Below are 23,992 nucleotides of genomic sequence, written 5' to 3' on the forward strand. Positions count from 1 at the left end.
GCCCCCTTAGACTCGTAGCTATTCAGGATTTCATCTAAGTTATTACCTTAATTGCAGAATCCTTTCCAGCTAACTGACCGATCTGCGCTTCAAGCTTCAAGCTAGTTGCTACAGAATCTGTTTATGTTTTAGAGACTCCTCATGGTCCTCGTTTATAACGCACACTGAGAGGCTGGCATAAGTTATGTCGTCTGATATAAAAACGTCTTATAAAAGTCAGCGAGGGAAATGCATTCTGCTCTGCTATGTTGACATCTTTAGAGGCTGGATCCACTCAGCAGGAGCTATTTTAGGAATGTTTGTGATGAACCAAGTGCTCGTTATTTTGGCTGCCTGTGAGCATTCACTCTAGATGTTTATTCTGTCGTCGTTTTTCTTCCTTTTGTACCCAGCCGAAACGCTTCTTGGTTCAGTTTTCTTTTCCGTCGCTGCCTTGATTAAAGTGTTTCTCTTTGTCTGAGTGCTTTCTGAATCTAATGGGCAGGTTCATTTGTATGAGACCTGGTGCGTTCACTGTCGTTGTGGAGACTGCAGATAAACTTATCGATGCCCTCCAGGATCAAAAGCTGCCCATTAGAGGGTTTTGAGCCACATAAGCTCTGACTCTCACTTTAAGCATTACACACACATCCTCTTTCAAAGACAAACACACAGCAGCCGAGGATCAAAGCCTAGACTGTGCTTTCTGTCAGCATTGGTTTACCTGTTGTTTTAGTGTCTGGCTGTCTGTGTTTGGCAGATCTTCTTATGGTAAATAGTGAAGCAGTCATTTTCTTTGCTTTTAACATCTTTAGGTTGTTGTTTTCAATCAAGGTGAAGCACAGGCAGAGTAGAAAGGTGATCCCACACCGCATGCAGTCTAATGTGAATATTATTAAGTCATTAATCTTTTTTAATAAGGTTACCGCTTGCAATTAATGTTACGTTAGGAGTTTTCGGTTGTGTGTGAGCCACCGGGTTGAAATAAAAGACAATTTCTGTGTTAAATTTTCAAACCTTGTTAAACAAAAATGTTTTTTTTGCAGAAAAGTAAAAAAGTCCAACGATTCCTATAGTGTTGCATATACAAGCACATGCATGTAATGGTTTAATCATGGATTATGTATAATTTTTCAGTAGTTCAAAAGTCAAATTGAATTAGGCATGCACTTAAGGACATCTTGTCTTCAACATTATATTTCTATACACAGTCATCAAATTCAGGAGCATCACTAAGACTACACAAGCTGTTAGCCAACGCCTCCAAAATATCTTTCATAAATGTAACTTTTATTTCTCATAGCAACAAAACCCTGGATACCAATCAACCAGTGGTAACCATAATTATGTGGATTGAACTAAAAACAATGTTTTCTGAGTTCTGTGACCGTGTAATTATGACATGGAGCCTCATAAAACCCTTCAGCATGTTTTATTCACACATTCTCCTTAAGAGACAGTTGAATGCTGTTTGGACTGGGGGTGAAAACTACTGCTATCCTGTAGCAATGATGCTCACCTTGAGAGTTGGATCAGTTTGTCGTAAAATGAAATGTTTGTCGGCTCAAGGTTCATGGCGAACTTACAAATGTGCTCTGCAGCAGAAGTTATTTATCAGCGCTCTAAGTGACAGCTCTGAAGGACGTCATTTTTCTTTTACCTGGAATTGTGCAGTGACAGGTGGGGGAGGGGCAGCATTGTGTTTCTCTTTTGTCCATGCATCTGGAGAAAACTGACATTAGCACTTCCGTTCATACCTCATGTAAAGGATTTTAAATGCACCAATGGTGTGACTGACAACTTTAGGTGATCTGAATATGCATTGTTTTAAAGCCTCGGTGTAACTTGACACTGTCTTATTTGCTTTAAGTGCTACGTTGAAGCTACTCATGTAAACTGCTTTAATTAGGTGTAAGCTGAAGACTTTGACTCATTTTTCTGTTTCCTGGCCTGCAACTTGTGCGTTCTATCATCTGTGAGACATTGGACCTAAGTGAGTGTGTTGCTCTGTTGTCCGAATGAGAAACGGCCTTGGCCCGGCTTTGTGTTCTGTACAGACTAATCCATGAGATGGAATGATAATGAGTTTGAAGGAGACGAACCGAAGCAGCTCGTAAAAAGGGGAAGGCGGCTGGACGGTGGCGGGCCCCGACACCGCCATTGATCAGCACCTCTGAGGGAACGGCGTGTTACGTTAGGAGACGACATGAAGCAGGCGCTTCGGGGAAGGAGAGTTACCGTTATGTAAGGGAGGGAGGACAGCAGTTGTCTTCTTGTAGTCTTTAAGTCAGGGAAGAGGTGAAGTTATGTTGACAAGAGTTGGATCAAGTGTGAAGGAAGGGGAGCAGGAAGATGGCTAGTGTGCGATAATAGAAAAGACAGGCCGTAAAGAAGAAAAATGATGGGCAAGGAGAATGAAGAGGGGAAGGGAAAAAGGGTAAAGTTGACTAAAAAAATCTGTTCATTGTTTATATGCACTTATTCCTCTAGTGGTCACTTGGCAAGACCTTGCCCAATATACCTTGGTTAGGGTCACCAGTCCATCAGACTGGTATCGATTTGTTTTCAGCCCTTTTTAGTCAATACTTTGTAGAACCATCTTTCATTTTTGGGGAATGGCTCGATTAGCTCTGCACATCTAGAGTCTGAAGAGTTTATGCCCCTTCTTCTTTGGAAGGTAGTCAATGTTCAATCAGATTGGATGGACAGCAATCAAGTCTTAAATCAAGTTGGACTTTGAACTTTGAATGGGACTGAATACAAATACAAAGAACACGTTTTAGAGCTTAATGATATGTAAGTTTATTTGTTGCGGCTTCACAAAGATGTGAACAGGTTCAAGAGTACTTTTGGACGATACAGCTCTTCCCTTCTTATTCTATTAATTATTTAGGCATAAAAAGCTGCGTAATATGTAGTGTATTAGTTCAAATTAGCGTTTCCTCTCCATCTGATTGATTAAATTACAAGAGAAACAAGATAAGTCTATTGCTAATCTGGAAGCTTGTTATACCAAGCGTACTCGCATTCATTATTTAAACATGCCACGACTAAAGAATAAATCATTTAAATAAGTCTTACTTTTTATGACACACACTCAATGTCATTTGAGGTCTTTTGCGTGCGCGCCTGTGAGTGTGAGTATTGGGTTTTTCATCTTGGACAGGCATGCTGTTTTTGCTTCTCAAGAGACGGGCCTTTCTAGAATATCATAGGTCAGTCTGCCCACAGACATTATCGAACTGTTCTCTGCCTCCTTCAGCCCCCTCGTTTCATCCACCCAGGCCTTTTTCTCTAAACAAATAAACAATCAAATATCAGCTACTGCCGGGAAAATACGAGGCGTTATCTGTCAAAGGTGCATTCAGCATCTATTCAGCTGCAGTGATTCAGACTTGGGGGGGCTTTTTTTCTGCCTGTCCTATAGATTTATAGGGAGTTTTTCTCTTTTTTTTTACGACAAACGTATTCAGTCGATAAACAACACAAACATAAACGTACGCACGCACACACAGACACGCTGTAAATGGATTCTTCAGCAAGCTCTCTCCCTTGTGCTTGCTTTTCATTGTGCAGCCTGTATAAATAGTGACCTGGTTTGACGAGATAAAAGCTGAAGACCCGCTACGGTGAAGCGACTTACCACTGACGCACTGTGTTGATTTATTGATCAATAAATTCTTGGCATCATCTACCGTAAACTCAAGTGTTTTTATTCCAATATTTCGTGTTATTGGCAAAGTCATCGCGACACCCAGATTTACCGTACTGTCTCCTGATCATCCACAGCAAACTGAGAGATGAGGGAAAAAAGTATTTTCTTCAACCATATCAGCACAAAATCTCAGTGCCTATTACTAAGTTATTTTGCAGAGGGAGAAATCTGATGCAGAAACATAAAACTCAATGTATGAACCCTTCAGAACTTTGAAATCTCAATCTTGCCGTCCATTTTTAGATTTAACCCCAGAGAACTCATTCATATCCACATTATTTAATCAAAAAGAATTACTTTGGATGAGCTTAAACTATTTTATTTTCCACTGTTCTCCCTAAGAAACTTCCCCAAATCTAGTGTACTTCTAGTTTACTGTTTCTTTGGAACTATAGCTTGCAAAATCCACCAGATTGTCATCAGAGGAAGTGAAACTAATGTGTTGCAAGGAAAAACTGTAAACACACAATTTTCAGGGGAAGCGTTTTACTTTTTAGGAGTCGAACCAGTAGCCATTAGAGGAAATTCAGCAAAAGTTTATGTTAATTCCTATTCACTTGTGGTAGTTGTGGTTTGGCCATGGGATTGTTGACAGTTGTTCTAACAATGAGATGTAAGAAATCACGTGGATCCAAACAGAGATAGTTCTTCCTCTTATGCGTAACTGTGCAGCACCCGAAACCTTTCTGTTCAGTTTTTTCAGACGTCTTGCGGAGGCAAATTCCCATTCCGAGCGACAAAAGTGAGAGAGAAGAAAACAGACAGACCAAGAAAGAGAGAACAAAGAGAAGAGCCTCGGAAGAGGGCAACCATAGATTTGCTGCACACCAACAAGTGCAGAGTTTTACCATCAGTATCCGAGGCTGGGATCCAATTATCTGCATGAAAAATAGATTTGGCTCCAACAGGGCTCAGTCCTGTTGGGAATTAATCAAAATCCTGGATTAGCTTTGCTCCCACAAAGACAAATGGGTTTGTTGTTTTTCGCCATTACACTCTGCAACCTATAATTATATCGCCACTGTGTACGGGTTGGTTTGTAAATTGTTGGTGCCGGAAGGAAGGAAAAAGGACCCAGGTTCGCATTTTCCAGTCAGAAGCCTCCACACGCGAGGATGGTGCTGCTGTTCCCGTTGTCATCAGACAATGATTCATCTGTCTTTGAGTCATCCTCAGCTGTCCTTGGCATTTCTTTTTGCTCTAATTGATAATGATGTGCAGTGGCTGCCGCTGAGGCGCCGTGACGGGATCCTGAGGAGACGAGCCAGAAGTGAGAACTGGACCATGAAGGAAGTGTTGGCGGACTGTTTTGACCTCTACCATGTGACTCCCCTCCAGCGGCTTCGGTGACCGGGCTCTGACTGTGTGGCTGTGGAGACGAGGAAGAGATTTAAGTTACAAAGAAACAAATAAAAGCCCAAGAGAAGTTGGAAGCTAGAAATCAATTTCATAGCTGGAATTTTTCAAAATGCATTTAGTTTTAACTCGATGCATTTCGGGCTGAAACGGTTAATTCAGAATTGGAATAATCATCAGCTAATTTAGCAATCAATTAATCATTAACTGGAGTATGAATGCTGAGAAACAAATAATATTCAGAGCATTAAAAACTAAGAAAACATTTTTATGTAAGATAAAGCACCTGTGTTTTAACCAAAACTTTTCAAGTGCATAGTTTTAGCTTCACCTGGTTCAGAATGATGTGCTGTTGCATTTTAGATAACAAGATGTTTATTTTCTTATTTTAAAAAAGAAATGTAATTACTTTAATTTAATTAATTTAATTTCTAATATTGTATTTAAAAAAGGCTTAAATGTAAAATCTGTAGAATGTTTTTTTTTTTTTAATCCAAAAATAATTGCCAAAATAATCGAGTACTAAAACAGTTCAGTAGCTAACAAAAATCTTTTAGGACCTGCAAAGTAGTTTGTGCAAGGAGAACACACTGACGCAGATCAACAATGATCTGCTGTTTACTGCAAATTTATCAGCGGGGACATTTGGAAACAATCCAGCCGTTACATCATCCGAGCATTAACAGCCGGAGTAATCATGTGCAACATCACTTGGAATTGTTGCAATAAATTAAGATGTTCTTCAGAGATTTTAAATCGTCCTCCATCCCTGACTCAGCAAACATTTCAGATGCTTAACATCAGCAATAACATCCAGTTTTTAAGGAGTTTCAGGAACTTTCTGCGGCGATAACTCACAGCGGCGAAGCCTGATGAAGCTCCCTGCAGTCTCGTAAACATAAACCGTCTCATCAGGGCTGTGATGGATGGAAAAAAATCTCACCGAGCAGCTTCCGCTGACGACATTTGCTGCCTCTCCAAATGGAAATGACATAAGGCAAATAATATTCACTGGAAGATTTATTGCACCTAAACAGACGTCTGTCAGGAAGCCATCAATCCTGGGTTTAATCTGCACCTTGGAGCCTGACACTTGAGTACCTGAGACTAATTTAGGGACGCCAGCTGGTATAAAGCATTGAAGCTTATAGAGCAAAATTCAGCTGTAGGTTTTCATATTTTAGGAAGCATAAAGCCTACAATCTAGTACTAAAAGCAGGGTGTCCGCATATCCTCAAAACATCTAATTTTAAGTCATATCTAAAATCAAGGCCTTGAAGACGGTCACATAAAAAATGTATGTTGGCCTTAAATACGTAATTTAAGACATTAAATGTCTTAAATTTGTTGTTGCTGGACAATTTGCTCCAAGCCACAACCTATGTAGTCTAGTTTTCAAACTGGACTTTTCAATCAGGAAAATGTTTAAGTTACATCCAGACATCTTCATCCTGTTTCGTTACTCAAAGCTAAAAAGTGCTAGCTGGCATTTTTGCATCTATCAGGAGAAAGTGCAAATTTATCGTCAGTAAGCTGGATAATGTTTGTCTTTGCCACTGGCACATTCAATTCAAAAAAGCTTGGCACTGTTACTATATAAAATATGCAGTGTTTTTGTACATTTCTGTTGTGAAACGGACCTTAAATTTATCCATAATGGTCTTAAAAATTCTTAAATTTAAGTTGGTGAAACCTGCAGAAACCCTGATAACTTTTAATTTTTTAAAATATGCAATTTTTTTATTTTATTTTTCCATCTTCAAAAATGTTTTAAGGTGTTTTCCTTATGGAGAGTTCAAAGAAATGCCCATGAGTCATTATGCAGTGCTCCAACCCAGCTGAAGCACCTTAAAGATAGTCCAACACTGGATACACACTTAACTCTCCCCCGTCTCTATCAGTAAGCAAAAATTGACTTGATTGCATTCATAGCTTCAGCCCCTCCCCTTTTTTTTGTTGTCCATTTTTACCGCGAACCGGAAAGCCTAGCTTCAAGGAGAGAGGCTCAGAGTGTGCGCGGCTGAGTCGTTTCAGCGGTTTCATCAGCGGTCGGAAGAAAAGTTGGCCCTTTCAGCGTGTGGAAAGCATGCACTCAGAGAGGGATGAAAGTGGGTGAGCGGAGAGGGTTTGGTGGAAAGTCTGGGCGAGATGAGAGGCAGCGGAGGATTGGGAGAGATGTGTTTTGAATGAGAAAGAGTGAGTTTTCTGTCCACTCGCTCTGCCTTTAATCTTCATAGTGGTTATTAATGTATACTCCGTGTGTTTGGGTTTCAGAAGTTCTCCTCATATGTCATCATGTGACCTTTTCATCTCTGTGTGATGTATCCATGTAGGTCTTTTGGTTGTTTTTGTTACTTCTAACACAAAAGCAAATGAGTGTTTTTTTTCGTTTTTTTCCCCCCTCACTTTTATTTCTGTCAGCCATCATTGTCACATCCCCTTCTTTCTTTATCTCTCCAAAGAGAGAACGACATCTCGTTCTCTCTTTGTCTGACGGTTTCATATTCAGATCTTTATTCAAGTCCCGACGGGGAATTAAATTTTACAGCAAATCATGATAAAAACAACAGCGATTACTATTTATCTGCACTGTGATGCAAAGTTCCAATACTTTCACCAAATGGAGATTAAAAACACAAAACCTGTCGGTCAAACCCATATAAGTGTAAGGCTAAGAAAGTGAACAATGAAGAGTATTATGTATTAAAATCTTCCCTCTTTATTTCTTCTTGGATTCCCTGTCTTTTCTCTGATCATTTTTCAGTCTTTCTGTTTTATGTGTATTTTTTCGGTCTCGCTCCTCACTGTTGACCCCTTGACTCCTCAGCTCGGGTCTATCTGATTCACTTTCAGCTCTTACCGGACATCTGAGAAGATGCACCTCTTTGTGCCTTTGGTCAGTTCAAGTGTCTTCAGCTTGGCTTTGGCCTTCAGTTCATTTCCTTTCATTCCTTTGTCGCGAAGAGTCTCAGTTTTGGTTCGAGGGTTTTGTTTGCGGCCTTCTGACGTAATTGTCATCTTCAGTCGGGGAAATGAAAGAGACTTAACTTCTCAACAAAAATAGCAAAACTATTTTCAGTCTGAGTCGTGGGCTGGAGAGAATCTTTGCAGCATCTTGTCGTCAGATAAACTGCTGAGCCGCCTTCGACGCCTCCTTTTGATTTCAGTTTTCATTTGAGTCAAACGTTTTTCTTCGGAGGGGCGAATTAAAATCTCCGCACCGTAGCAGAACAGTTTGTTAGAAATCACCCTGAAATTAAATAGTTATAGACTTTAATGCTTTGTTTGGTGAGTTTTATGTTTTTAGAATAAAAAATTCTCATGATCTAACTAATGGAGGGTTGAATTGACCTGTGGTAACATGTCTTTGTTCTTATGATAACCAGATTTTTTTTATTATTATTACTGGTGGAATTTAACTGCCATGTAAGAAGTAGTACATAATTGTGAAATAAAAGACAAGTAACCCAAGTGACAAATTTTCCCATGTATGTTTGACAATGTTGAACATACAGACAATTATACAGTGGAAAGATTCAGATCAATACACATACGCGTGTTAGAATGGTCTAGTCAAAGTCCAAATCATCCCATCTGATTGCAAAAGAAACATTGTTCTTTACACTTTTCAATTATGCTTTTTTGTGTAGCTTTTTAAAGTAAATATAATAAAAATCAGTTTATGTTTTTTTTCAGTGATTATATGGCTTTGTAATATATTTTGCAAACCTTGTTAAAGGTGCATCTTTGCCAAGTTTGTAACTAAATTGTAAATATATTAAAAAAAAATCTGACCCAATTTTAAGAGTGGAGCAACTCATCTTGAAAATCAGTCCTCATTTCAATTCAGATAATCTGATTAATAAGAATCCACTTTTTTGTACATCGGGTTGTTTGTTTTTTTACTTTAGAAGATGCTGTGATTTATTTTCTTGTCAGAAGATGCCCGCTGGTATAAATGAAGCAATAAGGCAGACAGAAATCTAAGGGGAGGCTGATAAAAGTGGCATCAAAGTGGTTAATCTCTCTCGCAAATAACTTCTTCAAAGGGCTGAGCTCTGTGGGGAACAAACGGATCGCTTTTGGCTTGTTGGATGATTTTCGGTTTCGCTGTGAACTCAGGCTAAGCCACCATGAGTACGCTGAATATTGGTCCTGATCTCATATTGTCGTCGTTATTTTTTTACCCCTGCAGGCTCTTCAACCTGACCCTGAAGAAGCTGATCATGCTGAAGGAGCTGGACAAAGATCTCACTTCGGTGGTCATCGCCGTCAAGCTGCAGGTACGACGGCAGCAACGGCTTCAGGGGCGAAACCAAGAAAATGTCGCGGCTTACTTCCAAACTTCTGAGCCAAACAAAATGGCCGTGTCTTTCTTAAATCTTGCAAACAAGTTCTCCTTAGTTAACTTAGCTTGCACTTAGCAATTATGTCGGCTGCTTTAATCAGGAGAATTCGATTATAGTACTTAAAGGCTTGAGGTTTACTTCTATTGAGAGAGCCAAAAAAAGTAGCCCAGTAGATGTTTCCAAGTTGCTGAACAAACCAAACTAAATGATTCTGTTTTTGTATTTTTTTTTCCTTCTGGAAAGTTTCTCATTGTTTTTATTCTAGGCAGGTTATTGGGTCTGGATGCACATCCTCCTCGACACTCTGCCAAGGACGCTTACTTTAAATTACACAGAGACATAGCAGAGCCAAAAGCCTTTGTTTCTTAGTGTGTGTAGCCCTTACTTCTAGCCATCATCTCATTCAGACAGGGAGAAGGTAAAGTTAACATACATGAAATCAGAAATGTCAAAATAAAACAACTTTACAAACTTGATCATCACATTTTGTCTTGTTAAATCCGCAAATTTCCTTTCCAGATTGGTTGTCAGTTCTCACAAAATTTGAAAAGTGTGGCAAGCGTTGGTAATGCGTTCAGGGTGAAGCACAGTTTCAGACGTGGGTAGTTGCTCACATTTTGCATGTTGGTCAAAGCACATAAATAGTGCATTTTATGTAACCATATCAAAGTAAAAGTGGCCAAATAATAATTTGATTTGATTATAAACATGCCACACTTTTCAGATTTTTATTATCAAAGAAGTTATCAGATCATTTTACTTCCACTTGTTATTTTTTGTTTCTGCATAACACTAAATCCCAATAAAAAAATCACTGAGGATTGTAGCTCTGAATTGACAACGTGCTAAAAAAACAAAAGTTGCCTCTCTGTGTGCCTGTCTAGTTTTTCTAGGCATTGTACTTTTCTCTACTTGAAATATTCTTGTTGATGTCTGCCTCATTTTCCATCTTTATAAGCCAATATATTCTGTTTTCCAGCATCGTTTCTCTCCACTAAGTTTTATTGTGCAGTTTAGGACTTTCTCTGTGCGACAGTAAATCGTTTCCTTCAGATTCACTCGTCTCCTCTTTCCGTCTCCTCGTCAGGGCTCCAAACGGATCTTGCGCTCCAATGAGATCCTGCTCTCCTCGGCAGGACTGACGGAGACCGACTTGCAGCTCACCTTCTCCCTGCAGGTACAGACTCCAGCACTCACAATAATCAGGGAGCCGCCGCGCCCCCACTCTGTTATTCATCAAAAACAAGCAAAAAAAAAAAAAAGCACCTGCTGGTAGTGTGACCAGTCTGCTGCGGTTTTCCACCCTTAAAAAAATAAATAAATACAGTGCTATTTATACAGAGATCATGGACATTTGCCTCTCTCTGACATATAGACTGTGCACTCATGCAGAGAACGATTAATCTACTTCCCCGTAGTGTTTCTTCTGCTCCAAATCATCCCGTCCTTATTCTCCCGGTGCTGAGCGCTGCGAAAAGGTCAGAGAGTGTCTCCCTGTGGATTGTGGCGTGTGCACTGAGCCAGACATTATACATTATACATTAAACCGGCTATAGCGTCCGCGGCGCTGCAGCGGCGGAGAAGCCTATTAAAACTAAGCAGCAGAGTCTTGTCATGGCTTTCAACGATGTTCCAGGAGCCAGTTTGTTCCAATTATAGTTCAGCCGGTGAGATTCTTAATGATGGGTTATGTCATAGTTTGGATGTGACTAAGTGGTTTGGTGCTGGGGGAGAACATGGAGAAATTCAGGAGGTGATAAAAGTCTCCTGCAACAACCCATTAAGATCCATCTAATTATTCAGGCATCAGTGTAATTGTTTTATCGCTATGTACCCATATAGCAGTTCATCTGCTCACCTGTAAGTTGGGTGTGTGTGTGTCTGCAGTACCCGCATTTCTTGAAGAGGGATGCCAACAAGCTTCAGATCATGCTGCAGCGCCGGAAGAGATACAAGAACCGGACCATCCTGGGCTACAAGACCCTGGCTCTGGGGCTCATCAACATGGCCGAGGTATCACAATCAGAATCACACAGTAGACTTCTGATTCTCCTTTCTTGCTCTTTCACTTCTTTTATTCACCTTTTTTTTTTTTTTACCATAAACATTCAGCGCTCATTTTAGAAAGTGTCGCTTTCCAGAATTCAGGAAGAGACGCCTCAGGAATGGCGATAATTTTTTTCGCTCCACTTACTTGTTACATTTCTTAGATTTTATTTTAGTTTCAGTATTTACATTTTCTGCCATGTGCTGCAGTTTTTTGGGGGTTTTTTATATTACATTTGTTCCGAGAAGTTTTGAAATCTTTGCTCCCCCAACAATCTGACAGATGATACTCGACTGGAGTGAAGCTTCTGGCAAATGTCAATATTATGTTATGATGCTTGCCGTTAATAAAAGAGTTCATACACAATTTGGTAAAAAAAAAAAATCAATCTTTATGATTATAGTTCTTTTCATTTATTAAAGTTGTATCCGTTTTGTCAGTTTGCCCATCTAACCCTCCGCATTTCAAGATATCTGTAGAACTATCAGAAATTAATTCTCTATCTATTTTTTTCATGTGGCTAATTAGCTAAAGATAATTGAAAACTGGAGATTTGAGTCTGAAAAATTATTTTTGCAATATCGTTCCAATGGATAAACATTTTTTTGAACTTTGCCGTTGAAAGTTGAACTTAAAAATTACACATTTGTTTATTTCACATCGGCAAAATAGCATTGGTCAATTTGGACACTTTAGTCAGGTTGTCTGATTTAAAAAATATTACGTTTATGTACCTAAAATTAAGGCCTTTAAAATGTATTACATTCATAAGAAAATACGTAAGATGGCCTTGAATACGTTAACCACAGGTGTTACATTTTGTCGTAGCTGGACGTATATTCTATTTAGTTTATTTTTCTTGTAGGACTTTTCTGTCTGGCAAAACGTTTGAGTCACACAAAGCCATCATCACATTCTGTCATAGGACGCTGTTGAGGCTAACGCTAACCAGCTGCTAGTTAGCCTTTGCTAGCTGGCTTGCATTTTTGCGTCATCACTAATTAGCTGAACAACATTTGTCTTGGCTGCTAGCAAACATATGTTGCCAACCCGTGCAATGTTACATTCATTTTCATTCTGTGCAAAAGTGTTTGACACAACTACAGTACAAATTATGCCATTTTCTTTTGTACATTTCAGTCGTGATACACGTCTTAATTTTCATTTATAACGGTCTTTAAAAGTCTTAAATTAGAGTCGGTGAAACCTGCAGAACCCTGTTAAGCCACAGCAAGGCTGCTGCTATTGTCGTCTATACTGTCATCTACATCCACTTCTTTCTTCTCTCCACTTCCTACCTTTGGAGAATTTCAATTACCTCCAGCCTCTTGAAACCCATTTAATGCTAACCTTCGTCGTAACTCAATTCAAGCTAGTGCACTAAAATTCAGACGGCAGTTTTCAATCTTTGGCCTGGCTGTCTCTTTATGGCCTCAACAAATGTCACCATACATCAAAATTCCAATTAGGTTTAAGTCTCCTCCTGCAATGTGAAGCTGTTTCAAAAGGGACTGGATCTACTGTGTTTGTGTGTTAGTATTTGGAGGTTCATTATTTGCTATCAATGTCTTGATGTTGCTTTCAGAGGCTGGGTGTGAAAGTAAAAGTCAAAATTATTCACTGCAGGAAATTTCCTGAACAAATAGTAATATCTCAGATCGGAGATGAGAAAGCCCAGAAAACAGGAAGAATGCAGACTTCATCAGGTAATGGATATGCTCCCGAGGATGTTTACGCGCTCTAAAATTAGCCAAGACCCTTTCAAGTGCATGAAACTACAAGAGGGGCATACGCTCAGCTCGTACATGCCACCCTGTATCAGACTGTCAGCTCGGATGAAAGGCCTTCCCCCTCCTAAATGGAGGGTTACTCCACTGTGCTCCTGCCTGCTTTCTGCCTCCGGCCCTCTCTGCATATAAAATAAAGGCAAATTTTCTGCATGAAGCTCTTTCAACTGACAAGTTGGCCGCAAAGTGTTCCACAAAAGGGCAAGAGCCACAAATGCAAACTCGCTTCGCAAGAAAGGCTTGAACTCATTATGTTTACAGCCTGTGGAACATTCCCACATCGTGTCAGGCTGCAAAAATGAACTCCGTTGAGATTTTACGCAACATAAGGCAGAATTGTGAAGTGGGACGAAAAGGATGTAGAGGATTGTTTTCGACCTCTTTGTACAAATGCAATCTGAAAAGTGTGGCATGCTCTTGAATCAAGCCTGTGCCCCAGTCTGAAGTCGTTGGTGACTTCCTGACAGGTTTTTTTCCAGTCTTGCCCTGTGATGGATTGCTCCATCCATCTTTCTATCAGCTGAGACCGACCTCTTCCTGCTAAACGTAAACCCACATCATAATCCTGCCACTACTATGTTTCATTGTACAGATGATATGGTTCTTGTAAAGCCCACATAGTTTTATATGTCGTCCAAAAAGCTCAATGTTGGTGTCTTTTGACCAGAGCGCCTTCTTCCAAATGTTCATGGCGTCCCTTTCATGGCAAACTTTTAAACGAGACTCCCCCAGATTACTCCCACATCTCAGCTATAAATAATAAAATCCTCATGAAATTAATACAGTTGTAATGTCTGCAAGTCACAGTTCGATGGATACTGATCATACATTTGGGTTTTGATTAACCATTTTAATTAAATAGAACCACCATTTAAAAAATATTTTTATTTAAATTGCAGGACAATATTTAATTCATTTCATAATCCATTTTTGTGTGTGTCATTTAAATTATAGTAAGACGCAGAAAAACACCAAAAGGAGAAAAAAAACCTTTTCTGCAATTTTCTGATGAGAGGTTTTAGTTTTGAATCAAACAGAAAACAGAGATTACATTATCCCCATCAGTTGAATTGTGCAACTTTTGCTGTTCTGGTTTTCTTAAAAAAAAAAAAATGTTTTGAAATACATGCTGTTGGTGGATTTTTTTTGTTGTTGATACATTTAAGAAATTACAAAGGAAAAAAAAGTCAAATATTTTTAATATTTTGATCATTCAATCACTGACCTGATTCAGAAAGGCTGTGACCCTAAATATCTGTAATTACTTGCTCCACTTAAGCTAAAACCATATCAAAAGTGATTATTTTATGCCTAGTTCTGAGAGGTTTCCAGCCTCACAAAGCTCAGTTTGTTCTTTATTGCCGTGCTCCATGCAGCCTCGGCTATCTGTGCCTCTGTTTTGTTTATGCTTTTTCTTCACCATTAGCAATGTGCCAGTAGGGAAAAGAATGAGGGAGGTTTATTTTAAATGCTGCAATTATCGCCGGGATAAAAAGTGTATTTTAGGAGAAAATTTGAGACGTGCTTCGGTTCAGCGTAATGGACTAAAGCAGCCGAGGCAGAGGTGGAAATTTAATGGATTTTTAAAAGGCTCTGCCGTCGTTTTCAAAGAACAAACCTGCAGCGCATCCATCATTGTCTCCGGCCTCTGGACGGTGAATAATAAAAAAAAAAAAACAACAACAACAAAAGCAGACGGATGATTGGGAGTATTTCTCATTAACTATGCACATTGTGCGTCTGTGCATTTTGTCAGATTTGCATAATTTGTTCTTCGGCGTGCAAAACCGGTTAAAATTAGCAACAGCAGCGAGGTTCTCCGAGCTCCTGGCAGCATTCGCTACATGCGAAGGGCACCGAGCGAGCCAAGCGGATGGATGTGTAGCTGTGATGTCTCTCTTTAATCTGTGGCCACGGCTGTCTCCATAATAAGCTGCTCAGACTTCGTTAACTCTGTCGGTGTGACCAGACTGCTGAGAGAGACAGGGTGTCATTCAGTACTCGCACGCGCACACTACCAAACGGAGAGGAAGAGATGCTGCTGTTGGCTGCAGACATGCGGAAAGTCTACAAGTCACTTGTTCGTGTTTTCTCCTCTTTTGTTTCGGTTTGCATTAATCCTTGACTGCTTTGCAATGCAGCAGTCTGAATCAATAGAACAGAGGCTCAGCTAGAGGATGGAGGACAGTGGGCATTTATTGTCCGTAAAAATCTCATTTCCAGAATGCATGACTAAAGATTTCAGTTTCAACAGTTGAATCCACCTGAGCTGTGTATCTCTGCAGCTCCTCTAACGTTGCATGAGCCTGTTAGCTGCTTCTCTAATAAATGCCGTCTCCGGCTTTGCTTCAATTATTCATTCTTTTGCTTCAATTATTCACTCTTTTGCTTTGCTTCATCGTTTTTGGGGCTCCAACTAATGATTACTGTAGTAATTGAATATTCTATTGGTAATTTTTTGTGTGATTAATCATACGAAAATTGCAACCGCAGATTTTTAATGTAACCATTTAAGCCTACTTTATGCAGGATTAGAAGTGCATAAAAAATACAAATAAACAAATAATTCAACTCCTTTTTAAAATCAAATATTTTGTTCCCTAGCATCAGCTTGATCATCTGCAGCAGAAGATGGTGAAAACAACTAACATCAACACATGAAAAGCTCAGTTCTTCCCTCCTGATTGTTTCAGGATTAACCAATTTATAGTTCCATAGCCAAAAGTATTTTATGTTTGTTTTTGTTTTTATTTATTTATTTATTTTCACATAATTTGAACTGGGAAAAGCTTAAACTATGTTTATGTTACTTGAGGAATCCTGGTTGGAACATATTTACAAAGATTTTTTTTAATATTGCATAAAAAATGTAGAGTATTATTTCAGCAATTTGCTTTTTTTTTTTGTCTATGCTAACAATTAGTCAATTACTAAATTAGTTGACGATTATTTCAATCAATGATTAATCGCGATTCATACGATTAATCGTTTTCGTTACTAGTCACATGGAATTCCAATAAACATATTTTAAAAACTTTGCAGTTACAAAGTAGCAAAGTACAAAAACATATCCAAAGGCATTTGGATACGTTTGCAAGACGCTGTGACCTCCGTTTTGATGGTAAAAGAACAAAGTTGTGTTTTGATCAAAACAAGCAGAAGCTTCATGTGATAAATGGTGGAACTCACAAACTAACTACGACGTCGTTCATTCTCGTCACCCTGCAGGTGATGCAGCACCCCAGCGAGGGGGCCCAGGTTTTGGGGCTCCACAGCCAGCTGAAGGATGCCTCTGTCCCCGTCGCCGAGATCAGAGTCTACTCCCTGTCCAGCCAGCCCATCGACCACGAGGGACCCAAAGCGAAGATGTCTGGTACGGATGCTTGTTTTCACTCCGTCGTTCCTTTTTTGAAATCGAAACGGCTGTGCCGTTTTGCTCTCATCGTCCAGCTGCTGTTACGGTTCACTCTGCTTTCTCTAGATCGCTCCCCAGACATTGACAATTATTCTGAAGAAGAGGAAGAAAGCTACTCATCTGAACAGGAGGGCAGCGATGACCCTATTCATGGGCAGGTGTGTTTCAGTAAAAAAAAATAATAATAAAAAAAATCTACGCTTACAAATCCTTTCCTGTAGCTCACCAAGAAGTTTAGCAATGTATCACCAGAAATTTATACGTTTATTTCTTGTTCAAAAACAATCTAAAGTCTGAGCACTCAAAGCAAATGCAAAAAAAAAGACATGTACCCCAATTGGATTTCAGAGCGAAACAAAACGGCTAAACAAAGAGGCAGAGAAGTATGTGGAGGGAATCTGTGGCTATCGGGGCCAGACACACACCAGAGGGAGATAAAGCAGGAGCGGTGCTGCTTTGTGTTGGCAAATTAAAAAGACTCCAAGTAGAGGGATGGAGAGAAGCTGAGGAGAGGATTAATGGAGGGTGGGGTAGTTATGCAGAGGCATACTTTCCTTTCCATCGTCTCCTCATCCTGTGGGGGTGTCGGAGTGGGATGCACGTTAAATGTTCAGGAGAGACTGAGGAAAAGGGTTAAACTACAGAAGATATCAGGTGTTTTTATTCTTCTGTCCCAGGGGGAAAACAGCTGGTTTCTCTTCAGAAATTAAGTTAACATTTAGAAAAATGCAAAAAGAGTCATCTTAAGGTGAGCAAGTCTACAAACCACCAGTAGTTTCTTCCAATTTCGCTAACCAGTTGTTAGAGAAAGATGCCCAGAAACTTTGTTTTCTGACCTCCTCTGGGTTTTTAGTAAGAACCGCCTGCTTTGGTCAGCTGAAACTAAAACTGTGCTTGGTTGGGCTTGGCAAGAAATGAAGAACGAATATGGAAAAGCACACCATGTTCAAGATTCTGGGAACCTTGCGAGAGTTCATGGCAACATAAACTCAATAAAATATGCTTAATGCCGATCCGGATGTTTTGGCAGGATAATAATTCAAAACGTAGCTACGCAGAAACTGTTCGGAAGAACCTGTGGGTTAAGTAGAGAGAGGATATCAAAAGAAGAGACCCAAGACTCTGGGCAACGTAGAGAGACTGTGCCAAGAGGAAAGGTCAAAGATTCCTCTTTCTGTGTTCTCCAACCACAAGAAATGTTAAAGAAGAGTTAGTGCTGCCACTTTGGCAAAGGGGGTTTGCACAAGGTATTGACTGCATTTCTTACACTGCCAGTAAGACGATTTAAAACCACTTTCAGAAGGGAAAGACGGCACATTTTAAAGCTGGAAGAACTGACGATGTGATCCTTTAGCAGTAACCTCTTCTTGTCTCATTTTCTCTCAGTATTTGTATGACGAAGATGACGAGGTGAGGAAGAAGAAGCCGCGGCGTAAGCTCCCTCCCAACGCCGGCAGCACCAGGGTAAGACGAACCTCCTTCTCGTTTCCGCCCCCTGTCGATCGTGTTCTGCGTCTCCTGGCTTGTTCTGTCTCTAAAGCAATTTGCGGCTAACCCGACTCGCCCAGTAGCCTTTTCAAACAAATCTGATTTGACTTGACTGACTCCACGAACCTATTCCTCCCCACCCCCTGCCGCCCTAACTCGCATCGGCTCACTCATCTCGCCTTTATGGTTTATTCATAGCTCCGCTCGTTCTCCACGCTCGGCATTCCAGCCAATTTCCATGCAAAAGAATAAAACAACGATTTACACAAATCACAGGAAGAACCTGTTATAACAATAATCAAATCCTGCGTTGAGCGGGTACAGTCTTGCACACTTGCAGCTTGCAGATTTTAGCACAAACGACGCTTGTTTGCAGTTTAAGAAGTAGTAAGCTTTGTTTTGTGAGTGTGTGTTTGTGTGTGTGTGTTGTAGCAGGAGTATCAGTGTTTTATAATGAAAAGCTCACACACCTCAAATGATAACACCTGCACTGCTGCAGCTGCAAAACTTGAACATGTTGAATTTTCATAAAGTTGATGGTCTTTTTATCACAGTTAGCTCAAATATTCCAGTTCTCTGAAACCTAGTTTGACTCAATCTTCTAATGTTACTGTAGTTTTGCTGATCTTATTGAACACTTTTACCCAAAGGTTACCAGTATATTTCTACCTGTTTGAATGATGTCCCTTTTTCACCCTTTTGTCCTGCTTTGCAGCAAAAGGTTAAGACATTGAAAGTGAAGGCTGCTTAAGGTCAAGTTCAGGCAAAGTCGAAGTCAGTATTTTTTTATAAATACCAACATGGATGTTTGTTGACTGGAGTTTTGTTATGAAATGGGGATGAAAATAGAAGCCAGATTTCCTCTTGTTGTTCCACACAGTCAACCAGGCCTTACGTAACAATATGAAACTGTGTTTTGTCCATATTCATCCTCAGGTTAAATCATTTTCATAGTTTTGTGAAAATTATTTATAAAATATGCTAAAATGATCATTTTATGAAATCGGGCAACTTCTGTCTTGTGTGTTTTTACAAGCAAAGCTGATTTCTTTAAGCTTTCCAAAACTGCTCAGTGTGTGTTTTATGCATTATGGAGTGCAATATAGTTAAGCTTTAGGCTTGTAAAATGGTCTAAAGTCTAAAATACTTCCAACACTCGGTGCTCTTTGGAAGCTGAAAGCCGTTTTAATGAGCATCTAAGATGCTGTGTTCAAAGAGCAATAATTTTTTTCTTTTATCTTTTAAACTTGGGGGTTTTATTATTATGGTCACAACACAAAACTCTTTACTTGGAATTTTAGTTGAACAGAGTGGCATTAACCGTCAGAGATTTTAATTTTTTTTATTGTTTTGGTTTGAATTTTCTTTCATTAGATGCATTTCTTGTCATTTTTTTAATCTAACAATCATGTACAATTATTTAATAAATCTTGTTCCTGTCCCATCAACCTGTCAGGAACTGTACATTAAAATCTTTTCCTCATGTTAATTATTGTGCATCTTTAAATAAAAAATACCTGAAAGAGATGATTCAAAAAATATCCATGTTGCAAAAGTCACAAGAAAAAAACAACAACAAATATGAAGAGAAAATTTTGATAATTTTTCCATCTAAACAAGGTCTGAGGAAAAAAGCCTGTTTTGGGTTAAAAACAAGCTGCTGACTCATTCCTATTAAATATTACATAAACCATGTCTCCCTTCTTTTCCAAATGGCTTTGAATGTTACATAAATAAAATATGCTTTGCAATAATTCAGCCAAAACATCTGCGGCGAAAGGCGTCAACTAGATAACCCCAATAATTTGCTCGCCCCAAAATGTTTGACTTTAATGAGACCGGACACAGAAATGTCCTCCTCTGTAATATGCTGTTTCCATGAAGTGTTGTTTTGAGTCATCAAGCATAAAAAGCGACCTCAGACGTTGCCGGTTTATGTCTTTTCTCTCTTTCACTCCTTCATAAAAACGAACACAAATGTCCCGAGTGGCTTATCCTGCTCTTTGTTTTCCACATGTTCCTTCGCAGCAACCCAACATCAAGCAGAAATTTGTCGCCTTGCTGAAGAGGTTTAAAGTCTCCGATGAGGTCTGTGCTTCTTCTCTGCTCTTTTCTCTTTTATGCCATCTTGTGCCTTTTCCAGCAGGGTTTATAGGTGTAATTAGCTGTAGAGTCAGCATGTCCTTCAGTTCAGCTTTGACTTGCAGGGATGTGGGAGAGATCGATGAAAGGACAAAAAAGACAAAAGAGTAACTTATCGGGACAAAGGGGTGTTGGCTTGGTGTGTTGCATATTCTAGATGTGTCTAAATGGACAAAATGTGCGTTTTGCATCTTACTCAAAGTTGTTTTTGGTGTCTGTACTTTTTTTAAATTGATTTAATTTGCAGTTAAAAATGAACATGCCACATGCTGATAAAAACAAAAGTTTTGAATTAAAAGAAGTAGATGGAAGAAAGAAAACGTTTCTCTCAAAAATCAGGTCGCTATACTGTGACAACTAAACAACAAAAGCAACCAAGCATCAATCATAGAGATGTGCATACATCTTCAGATGGCCATGTGTGCATTTACACACTGTTTTTTCATCCCTTTATGTGCAATTCAGAATTATTGCACGTTGTTTTATTTTTCTAACCACCAAGCTGCTTGTGTTTCATTTTGCTGTTGCAGGAGGAAATGTCTCTGTTACGTTCAGAGAAACTGTTTACAAATATCAAATTAAAAATTACTTTTTAATCTGTTTTTTATTGTGAATATTACTGTTGGGAAGCATAACAGGAAGGCACTGTCTCTCATGGATGTCGGTCCATTCACAGCCTGAACTCTTCTTTACGAATGTGTGTTAATGATAGATGTGAGCACATGAGGTATACGATGTGATAAAAAGTTAAAAGTCCGTTGCAGAGAGAGTGTCTGTGTGTCTCGTCCAGGTTGGTTTCGGGTTGGAGCACGTGTCGAGGGAGCAGATCCAGGAGGTGGAGGAGGATCTGGACGAGCTCTACGACAGCCTGGAGATGTACAACCCCAGCGACAGCGGGCCGGAGATGGAGGAGACCGACAGCATCCTCAGCACACCCAAACCCAAGCTGAGGTAACAAGAGAGATGCGATATTTAAGAGGGACTGGGGAAGTCTTTCATACTGCCCAATGAAAGCCAGGGAGAGTATAAAATAACTGCTCGCTCTTTTTTTTCTTCTTCCTGTTCTGGTGATATTTGCTCCCAAAGATTTTCTCCGGCATCCACCTGCCCCCCATAGCGTCACCTGCAAATGCTACAGAAATAAACTCAAGAATCCTGGAGAAAATTTAGTGCAAACTCAGTAGGCCTCCAAAACCACAATATATGGATGTGGCTCAAATACAGAACTGAATAGATTCAACAGAAGCCACATTGAGTACCAGCTCTACTCTGACTTTCACCCTTCAGGAGCAATTCAGAGCTCCCCCTGTTGGCGAAACACACCACTTGCACTTATAGCTTATCTGATCTGCACCAGTTACCTCTGATCACATTTCACGAGAAAAATATTTAATGTACATGAAATTAAAACATTTAATAGATTTGGTGGATTCATGAAAGAAATCTGCTTTCCTAAAATGTATCGTTTGGTCGTCTAATCCTAAAGATTGGGTTTGTGTAACTAATCATTCCTTCTTGAGCGATGAAAGGAACAGGACTAAATGTTGAGACCTTCTCAATCATTTTTTTTTGACAGCCCGTAATCCATATTCTGTGGGGTTTTTTCACTGTTGGCATGTTTTATGTGAAGAAATATTTAAATAATCCTGTCTGCATAAGGACTCTAAGACAAAAAAGACTTTGCCATAGTCTTGAAAAATGGAACAAAATATCCTCTTTTTTTTTTCTTTCATTTCTTCTTTGTTTAGGCCGTTTTTTGAAGGAATGTCCCAGTCCAGCTCACAGACAGAGATCGGCAGTCTAAACAGTAAAGGCAGTCTGGGTCGAGATACGTTCAGTCCAGTAAGTACCTCAGCATCCGTAAAAAAAAACAAGAAAGCTCGATTGATGCTCTTTATATACTCCAACTATAATATAAGAATCCAGAATCACATGAAGTTCAAAACGTGGAAAGAGAAAAAGGAAAATATAGCTTTTGCTTGATGTGGGGGGAAAATCCACATTTCAAAGCTTTTAGAAAGCCTTTTTAGAATAAATAATGAGAGAAATGTTCTTCCAGTGTTTTCACAATGAGTCAGAAACCCAGTAAGCCTTTTTGACAGCCACCATCTGCCTAATAGAGAGGATTCAGCCTGTCTCAGTTCAGCATCTCCCCGCTGTCTGTGCTGCAGCCTCTCTTTTTACATTGGTGTAGAAAAGCATCAACTGCAGCATTCCTGTTTGTCCAACATGCACTAAAAAGAAACAACTGCTTTCACTTTAATCGGTGGAGACTTGGCTTTTCTTGCTCCTTCTGATTTCAAGATCCTGCAGATGTTTTCTTTCTAAAGCAGAATACCGCGGTTGCATGATAAACGTGTGTTTATTTTATTACGGTGTTGACTTTACACTGAGCTGATCTGACTGCTCCGCTCTCGTTTTCCCAGCAGGGGGAGCAGCCTCCCCTGGAGAAGATGAAACCCTCTCGCAGTCGCAACCTGGACGAGATCCCGTCAGAGACGGACACACTGGTACGAGCGCTTCCCCGCCTCTGTTAGTCGTGCTTAGAACTCCATTGATTAAAAGTGGTTGGTTTGTGTTTGCAGGAGCTGACAGACCAGGAGCTTTTTGCCGAAGTTGGCCCCTGCATTACGGTGTCCGTGGCAGAGAAACCCCGTACGCCCCTGAAAAGCAGCAAAACTGAAATGCAGCCCATAGCATCTCCAAGGTAACCTATGAAACGATCCACTAAACTACATTGACGTTTGTGGTTGTAGCCTGACAAAATGTTAAAAGTGCACAAATATGTAAACTGTGTTGTCTGTGATCTAATCTGCTCAGGTTCGGATTCCGCCTTGGTTTATTATCTTTTTTTTTTTTTGTGTGTGTGTGTTGTGTTCAGACTGGATGGAGGCCACACGCCCAGGCACAAGCGCAGCAGCAACACGCCCATGAAGGAGAGGCAGCTGTCCAAGCCTCTGAGCGAACGCACCAACAGCTCCGACTCGGAGCGATCCCCGGAGCTGGGGCACAGCACGCCGGTAAAAGATTAGCTCTCCTCTCCCATCAGAATTTTAATGACTTTTTTTTCTCTCCCTCTCTCTCTCTCCGGGATCTTATCGTAGGCAGCATTATTCCTTCAGGCTTTATGTTTCCCCACCGAGGGGTTTACACATAAAACAACTGCTTTTGTTCTTTGTCCTCTTTTTACCAGAGCACCGTTCCTAAAAGCAAAGAAAAGTCAGGCAGTCTGCTAATGCAGGATCCCTCGGAGCTCAGAAATGAATTATGCATGTGCAGATGAATCATCTGAAGAGTAAATGTGGTTCTAAATGTGAGGGGGGGATTTTTAAACCCGGGATATTTCTGTGTGTGTGTGTAGGTTCTGAGGAAAGTCGTGTACGATCAGCTGAACCAGATTTTGTTATCAGACTCTGCCCTTCCTGAGAGCCTCATCTTAGTCAACGGCACAGATTGGCAAGGGCAGGTGAGCCTTTCAGTGCCCCTGAAAAACAACCCGGTGCTCACTGTTTCCACTGCAAGCCTTACCTTTCCCGTGTTTTTCTGCTGCAGTTTGTTGCAGAGCAGCTTCAAGGACAGAGACACCCGGTGGTCTGCACGTGTTCAGCTGCTGAGATCCAGGCCGTACTTTCTGCTGTGCTCACGCGCATACAGAAATTGTGAGTTTAAAATAAATCTGTTAGTCCATGGCAGAAACTAACGATTAATTCATTA

The 23,992-nt window shown here is 40.1% G+C and overlaps 1 protein-coding gene across 2 annotated transcripts in view; it reads left to right on the plus strand.

Moving 5' to 3' along the window:
• Nucleotides 1-23,992, plus strand: part of LOC129379403 (phosphofurin acidic cluster sorting protein 1-like) — a 60,233-nt gene that overhangs the window by 28,556 nt on the left and 7,685 nt on the right. For both annotated transcript variants that reach the window (XM_055060173.1, XM_055060175.1), the window contains exons 2-15: nucleotides 9,246-9,333; nucleotides 10,487-10,576; nucleotides 11,287-11,412; nucleotides 16,462-16,606; nucleotides 16,715-16,806; nucleotides 18,035-18,112; nucleotides 20,165-20,224; nucleotides 21,069-21,229; nucleotides 22,027-22,120; nucleotides 22,705-22,788; nucleotides 22,864-22,985; nucleotides 23,160-23,298; nucleotides 23,640-23,744; nucleotides 23,831-23,937. In XM_055060173.1, coding sequence (XP_054916148.1) covers nucleotides 9,246-9,333; nucleotides 10,487-10,576; nucleotides 11,287-11,412; nucleotides 16,462-16,606; nucleotides 16,715-16,806; nucleotides 18,035-18,112; nucleotides 20,165-20,224; nucleotides 21,069-21,229; nucleotides 22,027-22,120; nucleotides 22,705-22,788; nucleotides 22,864-22,985; nucleotides 23,160-23,298; nucleotides 23,640-23,744; nucleotides 23,831-23,937 — 1,491 coding nt within the window. The remainder of the gene's footprint in view (nucleotides 1-9,245; nucleotides 9,334-10,486; nucleotides 10,577-11,286; nucleotides 11,413-16,461; nucleotides 16,607-16,714; nucleotides 16,807-18,034; nucleotides 18,113-20,164; nucleotides 20,225-21,068; nucleotides 21,230-22,026; nucleotides 22,121-22,704; nucleotides 22,789-22,863; nucleotides 22,986-23,159; nucleotides 23,299-23,639; nucleotides 23,745-23,830; nucleotides 23,938-23,992) is intronic.

This window comes from Poeciliopsis prolifica, unplaced genomic scaffold (genome assembly GCF_027474105.1).
Source record: "Poeciliopsis prolifica strain line A6 unplaced genomic scaffold, Auburn_PproV2 SCAFFOLD058, whole genome shotgun sequence".
Taxonomy (NCBI): Eukaryota; Metazoa; Chordata; class Actinopteri; order Cyprinodontiformes; family Poeciliidae; genus Poeciliopsis; species Poeciliopsis prolifica.